The following is a 12,773-nucleotide window of genomic DNA, read 5'->3' as shown; positions in this document are numbered from 1 at the left end:
AGCTGGTTCTAAAATATTAGAAGAAACTAGAAACTGTAAGCAACTGGTGATGCTGGTGTAACAGCAACTGGTATAATGACAAGGGGGACCAGAAGTTCAAGTTCCTCTTGCTTCCTATTGCTTCCAGTCTTTCTTGTCACACTCCTCCCATCAGCAGAGCCTAATATGGATACATCTGGCAAAAGATAAATGTAGTTTGCAGAGTCCCAGGTCAAGCAATTCAGGGCAGCATATGAAAGCTTAGACTTAGAAACAAGATATAATAGCATCATAATGAATGTAGTCCTTTGTTCATTGTTTTTATTTCCTACTAGACAGTAGTGTGCAAGATTCACATCTTTTTACCATCGTAAGAACCTCTCATCTCCATCCTCATGTGCACAGTACAATAAAAGGGAGACAGAAGATACTCAATGAATATTCCTTCGATAGAGGAATAATGAATAAATTTATTAGGTTATTTTCAAAACTACTTGGCAAAATGTACAATTCAATTCTTGTCAAGTGAACAAATAATTAGGGCCTCATATAATGATCATGGGACTAAAATATGAACATGAAGCAGTTCCCTTCTATTGAGTGGGAATTTGAGATATTCTCATATGACTTTAAGTACTAAAATACTACATTCACCATTCATATTCATGTTTTAATAACAAAAGAATAGAGCAGGAAGCAAAACCTATAGGATGTTAGAAAATAAAAAGGTAAATGTAGCTTTGGGATTACTCAGAAGACTTGTGGAAGAAGTTCTAATCTGAGGCAGGCTAGAGAGAGCCATGGAGGAGATAAGTTTGCCAGATTTTGAGATGATTCTGATGGATGCAGAAAAATTAGGGTTAGTAGGAGATGTTGTTGGAAAAGTAAGTGGGAACAAACTTTTCATAAAAAATTATGAATGCAGGAGTTAGAATTATGAGCATTATGTCTTTTTTAAAGAGCAGCATTAAGAGGTTTTCAGCGAAGGTATAATGCGGCCAGTGGGAATATTTTCTGTAGATAAATCTGGCAGCATCATGTGCAATTGATTGAGTGGGTAGAGACAGGAAGACCCAGGAGGAGACCGTGAAAATAATCCTAAATCAGAAAAAGATAGTGGAAGTAGAAAGAAAGCAAAGACACAACAGATAATATTTAGAAGGAAAAATCAATATACATGGTAGAGATTTAATCCCAGGAGAAGAGGGAAGAGAGGTTATTTAGAGTGAACCTACAATCATGCACATAGACAGGATCCATGGGGTGGACACTGAATTTCATGAAAAGAACTTGGTCAATAAGCGCATCAGCACCATCAAAGTCCCCGTGCATACTTTATCCTCCAACAATGAAACTCAGTAGTTTTGAAAAGCTAATAGGAGTCAGGAAGAATGTAGATATCCTCATCTTGAGCTTCAGAGGCAACAGGTTTCTGGAAGTTATAGTAGTCACAGGATGTCTCACTTCCATACATGTGCTCTCTGAAATTGATCTGCTGAGTGTTTTCGTAGAGTCCCTTGTCAGTTTCTTTGTTAGCTTTGGGAGGCCCCATTTCCACATTTTCATAATTGGCCTGCATCCTAGTTCCCCTGACAGACGGTCTGTGGCTTTGGGTTTCAGCTGAGATTTTAGGCCTAGAGCCAACAATGTGAGGACTCAAGCAGAACGTTTTTGCTAAGTCTTTTTTCCTGCTGTTTCTCCTTTGCAAAAACCTCGGTAAGGTAAATCTGGTGTTGTTTCGGTGTTTCCAGTGCCAAACACACCCAATCCCACAGACCACCAAGAGTACTAAAAGGGAAATGCCTACAGAAATGGCCACCGATGTGTTTCCACAGCTTTTCAACATTTCTGCACAAACAGTGTTGTTCAGGGGCTTGGGGTTGTCAGTAATAAACTCACAGGTACAGACAGATGTAATTCTGTATAGACTAGTACTGTTCAAAAATGAGATTGGAAGCTTTCTTCGGCATTTTTTTTCCAGATCCGAGAGAACATTATCTGGCAGAGTCCTGATGCACCTAGAGGTGATATTGAGTAGACTTAGTTTTGAAAGATGGCTTTCTGTGTATTGGATGCTGTTCACATTACAGTCATTAATATACAATTGGACTGTATCAGGGGGGATTTTAATCCACTCCACTTTCTTTTCTATCAGTGGATCACAAAATGAAGCAGAAGTGAGTGGAAGATAACAGCACAGTAGAAAACTCAAGTAAACAAAGGTTATATTATCTGCCATCCAGAAACCTGTTGTAAATAAAAAAATGCATTAATTGCATAGTTAGCATGTAGCATAATCAAAACTCTATCACATCTACCAATACATTACCACCAGCATGTAGTGTGTTCCTGGTTGCAATATACACTATACCAGTAGCTGTCATTGAGGGAGAGAAGGTTTGAAGAACCCGTCCTTGCCCAAATCTGAGTGGCTTAACCACCCAGACTTCAACATGATTTTTAATGATCAAGATAATGACTTTCAAGTGAAAGACAACGTTTCACCTGCGGTAGGATAACGGGACAAGAGGATGTGTATGATCGTTCCCATCACCTCTACCTTCTCTACGAAGCCTGCTCATCCCTCTTTCAAGTGGGCAGGGGTTGTCTTTCCTGATTCAGTCTTTCCACTGAGATCCCACATTAAGGAGTCAATAATCTGTTGAAACAAGATAACCTAAATGACAGACAATTATGTGTCTTTCTACTTCATTAAGGGTGAGTAGGGATCAGCTCATTTTTTTTCTCTTTCATTCAGTAAATTTATTATTAATGATGTTTAAAATTATTTTTAATCTTTTATTGATTTTTTTATACTTATACAATAGCTCATAAGACACATAACACAAAGCGCGCGTGTGCGCACACACACACACACAGCATTCAATCTATTTATTTATTTATTTTAATTTTTTATGGAACTGGGAATTGAACCCAGGGGTGCTTTACCACTGTGCTAAGTACCCAGCCCTTTTTATTTTATTATTTATTTTATTTATTTTTATTTTGAGTACTGGGGATTGGATCCAGGGGGTGCTTAACCATAGAGCCACATCCTTAGCCCTTTTTTATTTTGAGACAGGGTCTCATTAAATTGCTCAGGCTCTTGCTATGTTGCAGAGCCTGGTCTTGAACTTGCTATCCTCCTGCCTCAGCCTCCCAAATTGCTGGGATTACAGGTGTGCTCCACCATATCTGGCTCAATCTATTTAATGAATGAAGAATTAAATATGAAAAATGACTAGAAAATTCAGGATCTAGTTGGTTAATTGCTTAAGACTCAAGATATGTCTTCTAAAAGGTATATAGTTTATACTTAAATATGAAAAGAGATCTTTGAAGTAAAACCTTTTATTTTGTAGTATGGGGAATCAAACTTAGGAACTTATACATGTTAAACAAGTACGCTACAATTGAGCTATGTCCTAGCCCTTTTAAAATGTATTTATTTATTTTATTTTGAAATAGGGTCTTGCTAAATTTCCGAGGCTGACCTCAAACTTGTGATCCTCCTGCCTCAGCCTTTAGGCTTACAGGCCTATGACACTGCACCCAGCTTTTGCAAACCATTTTATCATCAATTTTCTTACACCTTTCAATGAGTTACTTTCATTCAAGTAAGATAAATATAGAATTTTTTCTGCTGATGCTTTAAAATATCAAAGAAGAGAAACAGGAAGCATTCAGCTAGGCTGAATATTCTATTATGATTTTATCAAGAAAATATTATTACTATATATTTTCAGACTAGACGTAGAAATAGTTGCACATAATATTTCTAACAGTCCTTGTTGGGGTATTTATCATAATTTATTGAATCTCCTCATCACTCATATTTAATTAGTAGCATATTTTGAATCAGCCTGTAAATAATTTTATATAGACTATATCACTTAATTCTACAACTGCCATTTGAAGTGGTTACTATTGTTATCCTCATTTTACATATCATAAAACAAATGATTAAAAATGTTAAGCAATTTCATTAACAACTAAGTAGTGACTGAATCAGGAGTCAAATAAAATTTTCTTCCAAATATTACACTTAGCAAATATATGTAAATGGTTATCAATTGCATTGATCATTGTTTTTGTATAGCTTGATTAGCTCTTGATTAGCTCTGATTTCCAGATTAGAATGTACCAATGTGCAAACCTTCCATATGATATTTCCTATAACCAAATTGAATATGACACATAATTAATATATAAAATTTATTTAATAAGATACTGCATCAAAACCCCAGGTCTAGATACCTTTATTTTTTAAAAATAGTTGTTCATGGACACAATACCTTTATTATATCTTATTTTATGTGCTGCTGGGGATTGAACCCAGTGCCTCATGCAAGTGCTCTATCACTGAGCCATAACCCCACCCCTGGATACCTTTTGATATCCTTGAAATTCTGGGGAGTACATTGGGATTAAGAATACATGATCACCATGTAAGGATTCCTCCATTATGATGCCCGAAACGAGGTTTGTGTTCAGGGTAAAAGTTTGTGAAATGTCTTTTACCATTAGGATCCCCTTTCCTTTGCAAAACTGATGAGAACTTATCTTAAGATATTCTGTGGTTTAAATGATTATTTATTTAAGCAATTATTTGCCAGACTATTTAACATAAATTTACAAAACAAATTTCAAATATTGATCAGAATTAACAAGCGTTTAAAGAGGTACAGGCCTACCACAGAAATAGAGTCAGGGGTTGGGATAGAAAACTAATGTCCTGCTGGCAGCCAAAGATAAGGTAATAAATTGACCTTTCGATCTCAAAGAAGAGATTTATTTTTATTTTATTTATTTTTTATTTTATTTATTTTTATCATCTGTGCTGTTCTATGCAGAGCAGACATTCCAGTACAGTAATATCAAGGTGTTCATTGAGATAAAGGCAAGGAGATTTTTTACAGGGGGCGGGGAGCTTTTCCCTTTCTTAAAAATAACTTCATATGGAAAAACTCAGTGAGACATAAACCCAGACCTATAATGATAAACATGTTTCAAACAAGAGCCTTTCAAATATAACAACATCCACATCCCTTTAATTTTATCCTGCTCAAAGAAGACTTTTCATTTTGGAAAGCAGTTTCAACAGATTACCTAATAATTATCCATTTGTCTTAAAAGTCACAAATTGTTGATAAACTGGAATTTAATGAGCCAGATACTGCCCCTCTATTGGGAAGCAAGGCAAACACAGAAAAACACTCTAGGCACAGATCTATGAGCATATATGCATGTAAAGAAACATCAGCATCACTCCCAGCAGGTAATCTTGTTTCCCCCTATGGCCACCTGAAGCATTTTTTTTTTTTCTAAAAACAGTATTGGATAAAATAAAAAAAAAAGTCATTGCTCGGTTTAAAGTGAACCTGTTTCTCATCATTTTTCACTATCCAAACACCTTAGACAGGTTCTTTCTTACCTCAGGATTGGTGTGCTAGGCTCTCCCTTGTTCTGGCTGAGCTTCAAATGTGCTTCTGGTTTAGAACCTGTTCCTCTTTTTCTCTTGGGTCAGTTACTTCCTCCTTCACCTCCTCCTTTCAGAATATTTAATACTTGCAAAGTTTCCTGGCTCTAGAGGAAGTTCTTATCAGGTATGCCAAAATTAAGATAAATAGCACACATTTTTGAATAAGGAAGTCTGGTCCTTCATCTTTAACAGGCAATAATTTTTCAAGTAATCAGGAAAGGATCCATAAAGCCTCCTGTTTTTGAGCAATAGTTGCAATTCTCAATTGACATTGTTTCATTTGTATTTCATTTTTTAAAAAGATTTTAAATGTAATACAACATAAGTCTTAGTTTTTTTATTTCTTTATATGATTTCTAGAACAATCCTCATTTCAAATATGATATTCCAATGCCCAAAACTTATGCCTGTCAAATTACTGTCTTAGTTTTAGTTCAGGAATATCCCTGAACTATACAATCCCTTTAAATTTATTACAAGAGAAGTTTGCAAACTATATTCTGAGGCACACTACTTTAGGACATGCTAGTGGTCTCCTACAGAGTAGACTTGTGAAATATGGCTTCTGTAGATATTCACGGGCTCATCAGAACATGAAAGACCCTCAGCAGTCCTATAGGAAGCAAGCCAAGCCAAGCCAAGTAAGAGAACTAGTTACTTTTGCTGGAATAACAGTAATCAGTAAGTTTTTTTTAACACTTAACAAGTGTTCTACCAAAACTAAACCTTCAGCGGATTGCTCATGAAATCCTGATAACAGCCCTATGGGAGAAACACCTCTATTAGTCCCATTTTGGAGGAAAATGGAAGCAAACTGAAGTGAGGTAAAATAGTTACACTCCTATGCCAGCAGTTTGCCTCCAGCACCTTTGTGCTAAACCTCTCTGCTTGCTACCCTGCTAGACTGAGTAGTATGTTTCCCACATAGAATCTTTACTTAATGCCATCTCTCACAGACTGACTCCCTGCTACACAAAAATAGGAAATGCTGAATTAGATAGATTACAGATTAATTAAACAGTTCAGCTAGAAAAATTAATGGGAATATTGCCTTTTAAATTGTACTGGAACTTCTTCAACCATACACTTTGTATAAGGTGGTTTGAAAGAAGAGGATTTAGTGGTTGAAATGCCAATCTGACATTGGAAGAACAGTCCTCTCTCTCTCTCTCTCTCTCTCTCTCTCTCTCTCTATATATATATATATATATATATATATATATATATATATATAACTGACATTGTATGAGGCTTTAAGCAACGTATTCATACTCACATTCCTTTGAGACTGAATAAGCTCCCTGTAATATTAAAATGTAAGAGAAGCTGGGCAGATTGGCTCATGCCTGTAATCCCAGAGGTTCAAGAGGCTGAGGATTTCAAGTTCAGGTCAAGAGGATTTCAAGTTCAAGGTCAGCCACAACAATTTTGTGAGGCCTTAAGCAACTTAGCAAGACCTTATCTCAAAACAGAAGATAAAAAGGGCTGGATGTGGCTCCTTGGTGCAGTGCCTCTGGGTTCAGTCCCTAATGCAACAAACAAACAAACAAAACGCCTAAGAAAAGAGGCCAGTATATTCATAGATTATTTCAAATCAAGGTGGTAAGGGCTAAGAAAGATGTGATTATGGATAGGGGACAGCTGGGGCAAGGAAGAGTCATCCTATCCTGCTCAGGTTGGTCAGGAAAGGCCAGAGCTAAGACAAGTTTTACAGAATAGAAACAAGGGTTCTAGACAAAGATCCCAGAATGGAGGAAGTTAAGAAATTGTGAACCTATAAACTCTATGTTCTCTATACTCTCATCAAGATAATTAACTGTAATATTAGCCACCTCTCTAAATAATACACATATGTACCCACACATGTATGTGTTCAATCTGCATGTAATGTCATAAAAATACTATTTGTATGAAATTATGTGATCTGCTCTAGAAGTCAGGACATCTGAATGTCATCCAAATGTTGCCCTTTTAAAAAAAATTTACTTCATGCCTATCCCTTTCATTTTTCTGTGAATAATAATTTTTCTGTAAATAAATGGAGGTAGATTGCCTGTTACCTTCTTCAAGTAGATTTGTTTGTTTGTTTGTTTTTTGTAACGGGGATTGTACCCTGGGATGCTGAACCACTGAGCCACATCCCCAGTCCTTTTTATTTTTTACTTTGAGACAGGGTCTCACTAAGTTGCTTAGAGCCTTGGTAAATTGCTGAGTCTGTCCTCAAACTTGCAATCCTCCTGCCTCAGCCTCCAGAGAAACTGGGATTAGAGGTATGTGCCAACATGCCTGGTGGAATATTTTTAATTTTTTTTATTTTAATTTTTCTGGTCACTGGGGGTTGAACCCAGGAGAGCTTTGCCACGAGTTAAATCCTCAGTCCTTTGTATTTATTTATTTTTGAAACAGGATCTTGCTAAGCTGCTGAGGATCTCACTAAATTGCTGAGGCTAGTTTCAAACCTACAATATTACAACCTGTGATCCTCCAGCTTCAGCCTTCTGAGTCGCTGGGATTACAGGTGTGTACCACCATGCTTGCCATGAATCTTTTAAAGGTTTTTTTTTTTAAAGTCATTCTTTAAATGTATAGAATAAATGCTACATATATTAAAATTAAATTATTGTATAATTTTATTTTTATGATTGGTATTGTGTCTTGAATTGTGTATATTCTTAACTTCCTGATCTTTAATTTATCAAGGTACATTTTAATTTTCTTTTTATATGTCCTTTTTAAATCACAATAATTGTGTCTAGATTTTTTTTTTCTGTAAGTGGTTCATTGCTCTATTTGTTTATTGTACAATTTTGTCAGGATAATTTATTGAATATAACCTTCTTCTACTAATTGAGGATTGCAATCGCTTTACTTGTGACTTAAATTCCTAGAAACTCCTTGGTGTCAATTAATTTACTTTAATTTACTTAATTTAATCCTGTGCTTTTTTCAGACATTTAAATGAGTAATATTAGAAATGGTAGATATGATCGATATTTGTATATGTGGATTTTACTTGAAAGTTTGGAAGACAAAATTTCCTTGGATATTCTATAAGGAACCCTAAAGTTCCATGTCATTTGTTCAGGGTATTATGGGAATACATTTTAGCTTAAAGTTGTTTACCTGGCAAAGCAAGAAATTTAGTGGCTAGCAAATCCTTCAATACTGATTGCTTCATGAGATTAATCAAAAAAAGCTGCTAGAGTTTTGATGAAATGCACGGCTGCCTTCCAGCAACATACTTTCACTATAGGGGCAGAAGAGCTGTGTACACAATGAGAGAAAATTGAGCAACTGAAGGTGAAAGGAGATGGTGTGAATTTCAAAAGGTCAAAATAAAACCATTGTTTCTTAGTTGTGCTAAGGACCAACCTTGGTAGCAGCTGGCAGACTTATATTACATCATTTTGGAGGGGTGGAGGATAGGTTTTAGTGAAAGGGATCTCAGATATATTTAGGAATACATTTTCAAACCTGAAACGCTATCAAAATTACTTAAAGTTTTTAAAATTGCAAATTCCTGGGATCTTGGGATTCTACCTCATTAGGTTTGGAGTGGGGCCTAGGCATCTTTATTTTAAATGTTAAGAGCAACACCAAGGAATTTCTGGACAGGAGATCAGTCTAGTTAACAGATTATGAGGGGAAGAATTTTTACTTCTTATTTGATACTCTTTTAAAAAAAAATTTGGTATTTTTTTCCATTAACATGCACCATTTTTGTAACAAAAATGAACAATAAAAGTCTCCTCAAGACCATTTTAATTTGCAGCCAGGCTGGGAATTATTGATTCAAAGGGACCTTCTGACTGAGGGGCAGGCAGGCAGGTGCTGCCACTTACTCCACAGTCTCCCACCCAAAAATAGAAACTTAGGCTGGATGGAAAACCCAGTCCCCAGACACTGAGCCAGTACTTCTTCACTACACCAGGACTTCCATGAAAGAAGCCCTCTGATGTCCCTTCAAGACACTCGTTTTTTGTTTTTTGTTTTTCTCACATTGTCAGGAAATTAAGGATATGGACCAGGGATAACAAACCCAATGGCTGGAGGCATAGAGAACCACTAAAGGTGTTCTTGTGGCTTAAGTGGTGTGGCCCACTTTAAGCCATGAGATCTGCTACCCGGAATGTTTCTCAGGCCTACATGGTATATATTATTCTGGTTTACTTGGCAACTTAGAAAGATTAGATTATGGTCTCGAGCTTAAGAAGAAGTCAAAATAAAAACAAAATAAAAGACCTGGGAATTCCACTCCTAGATATATGCTTAACAGAAACAAGTGTCATTTCTGTTTATAAACAGCTTTACTTAGCATACCTCAAAGACCTAGAAATAGGTCTGATCAATGATCCATCAGCAATAAAATGGGTGAATCAAGTACAGTAAATTCACAGAAAGGAATAATAAACAACAATGAAAACGAACAAACTACTAATATGCACATCATCGTGGATGAATCTCAGAATTAAAGAAGCCATACACAAGAGGGCATACAGTGTGACTCCACTAAAATAAGGTTACATTCATGAAATTTTGACTGTGGATATATGATGGTAGAGGGAGAAGAGATGAGGCTGCTACAGACCTGCAGGTGCATGAGCTAGCTTTCTCAGATGCTGGAGACATCCTGTGCCTTGACTTTTGTGGCAGTTACTCTATGTAGCCTTTCATTAAGCTATACATTAAATATTTGTGGTCCCTATGTCAATTTTTTTTTTTTGTACCAGGGATTGAACTCAGAGGCCCTTGACCACCGAGCCACATCTCCAGCCCTATTTTTTTACACTTTAATTTAGAGACAGGGTCTGAGTTACTTATTGCCGCACTTTTACTGAGGCTGCCTTTGAACTCATCACCCTCCTGCCTCTGTTTCCCCAGCCACTGGGATTACAGGTGTGAGCTACTGTGTCTGGCTGTCAATTGTATCTTGATTAAAGAAAAATAAATTGGAAATCAGTAATAAGAGATAATTCTTTTAATAATCATGAACACGAAGACAATTATATGTACTTCTTATTTCATTAGATCATTGTATTCGTTAACAAGATAGCTCAAGTCAAACAATACTTTGCTAAGTTGTAGGCAGACTTTGAGTTAGAAGAGTTCTAACTTCCTCTGGATCTTCCTGAGCCAGAGGTTGGCGAGGCTAGTGATGAAGAAGATAGGAGCTATTTTATTGATAAATCTTGAGTTTCAGCCCAGTCAAAACAGTAGAGTTTTACTTTCAGAAATCATGAATTTGGTCTTTCATTGGCACAGCTTAACTTATTGAAGGGCTGTAATCCCCCACCCCCAGTCATATATACCCTAAAAGAATAGTGATGTAAAACAATATTATCTTATAAAAATTGACATCTTGAGCAAGAATTACAACTTCCCTGAGTCTTACCTTCTTCAACCGTAGGACAACAATGGATGTCATGATCCCTGAGTTCCTTCAAAATCTACTAACTGCAAATGAAGTATATATGAGGATGATTGCCATCACATTCAGAAGCATGTGGAACTGGGGTTCAGGTTTAATATATACTTCCTTTTCATCTAGATCCCTTGTTTCATCATAAGTCTTTCCCAATTGCTCTGCAGCTCAGATAGCATGATATGAGGCTTGCTTCAGCTTCAGTTGAATGACACTCCCTATTCTTCCCCTACGTTTCCCCTTTTATTCCATCAGATAAAAAGAAACATTGAAAAACTTGAGTAAACTTTGAATATGAAAAAATGAGCCATTTTACTTCATTATGAATGGAATGGAAAGTGGCATTCTAAAGCAGCCCTCAGATTGTGCCCACAATTTCTCAGTTCAGAAAACTTTTACACAAGTTCAGCAGATTTTTGTGTTCATTTGAGGAAGCCAGTCATGTAAATTGGGATTCATAATGGGTTCCAATTTTGTCATTGTTGGATTCTTCCAAATTCTTCAGTCAATGTTGAGAGGAATAGTATAACCTATAATGATTTTAAAGACAACTGGTCAGATTTGAAATTTTCAAACTGTGTTCAGGCTGGATTTGAAAGCAACAGGATTCACAGAGACCTTTTTTTCCACAGACACTGTCAATCACTATTACCATTTCTGACCTGGTGGGGGGCCAGCTCATCAGAGGAAAACACTACTCTTAAGCCCTTTACCTTAAGACACTGCGTTTTCTCCTTTGTACCCTGAGCATGAAATTTGAAGAGACAGAAAGCAGTAGCTGCTTTTGATCCACTCCTTTTACAAAATTAGATGGTGCCTTATCTATCCCTAGTCCCACATGGAGTAGCAGAGGGTGAAGAAAACAACACAACACACACAGAGGGAGTGGGGTAGGGGCCTGTCTACAAGGGTCCTGGAAATCAGAGCCCTGTTTTCTCCCGTTGTGCAAAACATACGTTAGAAGCAAATCCATCTTCAGATGAACATTGTTGAATATTCACCTGGAATGTAGGGACACTAGTATGGGGCATAAATGGTTCATGGTCCCAGGTAAGCCAGGATGCTTCCGCTTATCCTGCTTCTCCACAGACCACCATTTTCTTTTCTTTCTTTCTTTCTTTTTTTTTTTTTTGAAGCAATGATAAAGGATTTATTCTGGCCAAGGCCAAGGGAGCAGAAAGCACACAGTTCTGCAGCCCAAGACACTGAATGCTGGTTGGGGGCAGCTTAAAAACAGAAAACCACAAAGAAGGGGAGTCAGAGAGGTAAGTACAATCATAAGACACATTTCACACTGTGTCACCAAGTTCTCAGAATTACCTACTCAGGAACGAAGCTAGCACTGCTCTACAGTTTCAAGACATTATGGTCAGGGTGCAAGTGGGTGGGGGTGTCAGCTTCTATGCGAGTGAGCTCTTAAAGGAAGGGGGGCCAACTCTGCACAGGGAGAGATGTCTGAGCAGAATGGGGTCAGCCTGACTTAACTTTCAAATCATCACATAACAATACGACACCATTAGCCACAATTAAATAAACACAGAAGTCAGAGGAAGCCAGTGGGACTTTGTTTTGTTTGTTTGTTTTTGATTTAGGTGCTGGTGATGGAACCTATCATTGATCTATATCCGTAGTCATCTTTATATTTTGAGACATGTAGACCGCCATTTTCTTATTAGCCATATTAACAAGAAATTAGACTAAAGTCATATTGATCTTTCTTCTATTAAGATAGATGTTTCTCACTGTGATATGCTTCTTTTGTTAGTAATTTATCATGATTTAAAGTCTGTCTCCGTATTGTTCTCAGAATCTATCCCCATTGCTGACATTGACCATCTGAGGCCAGTGGTTCAATCACAGAGTACCTCAATTTTTTAATCTGTAAAATGG

The 12,773-nt window shown here is 36.9% G+C and overlaps 1 protein-coding gene across 2 annotated transcripts; it reads right to left on the bottom strand.

The window, feature by feature from the left end:
- Positions 1 to 278: 278 nt before the first annotated feature.
- On the bottom strand, positions 279 to 10,976 carry Gapt (GRB2 binding adaptor protein, transmembrane). 2 transcript variants are annotated; one of them, XM_046456349.2, is made up of 2 exons: positions 10,854 to 10,976; positions 279 to 2,226 (listed from the first exon to the last, which is right to left on the bottom strand). In XM_046456349.2, exon 2 carries the CDS (start codon positions 2,216 to 2,218, stop codon positions 1,352 to 1,354), a length of 867 nt encoding a protein of 288 aa, XP_046312305.1. In that variant the 5' UTR covers positions 2,219 to 2,226; positions 10,854 to 10,976; the 3' UTR covers positions 279 to 1,351. The 2 variants fall into 2 exon arrangements, with proteins under 2 accessions (XP_046312305.1, XP_046312304.1); XM_046456348.2 differs by lacking the exon at positions 10,854 to 10,976 and adding an exon at positions 5,414 to 5,607.
- Positions 10,977 to 12,773: the final 1,797 nt, after the last annotated feature.

Source organism: Marmota monax, unplaced genomic scaffold (genome assembly GCF_021218885.2).
Source record: "Marmota monax isolate L192 unplaced genomic scaffold, Marmota_monax_Labrador192_F-V1.1 WCK01_AAM20220418_F8-fsc00037, whole genome shotgun sequence".
Classification (NCBI taxonomy): Eukaryota; Metazoa; Chordata; class Mammalia; order Rodentia; family Sciuridae; genus Marmota; species Marmota monax.
The sequence above is the reverse complement of the archived record's forward strand: the minus strand, read 5'-3'. Positions and strand labels throughout refer to the sequence as shown.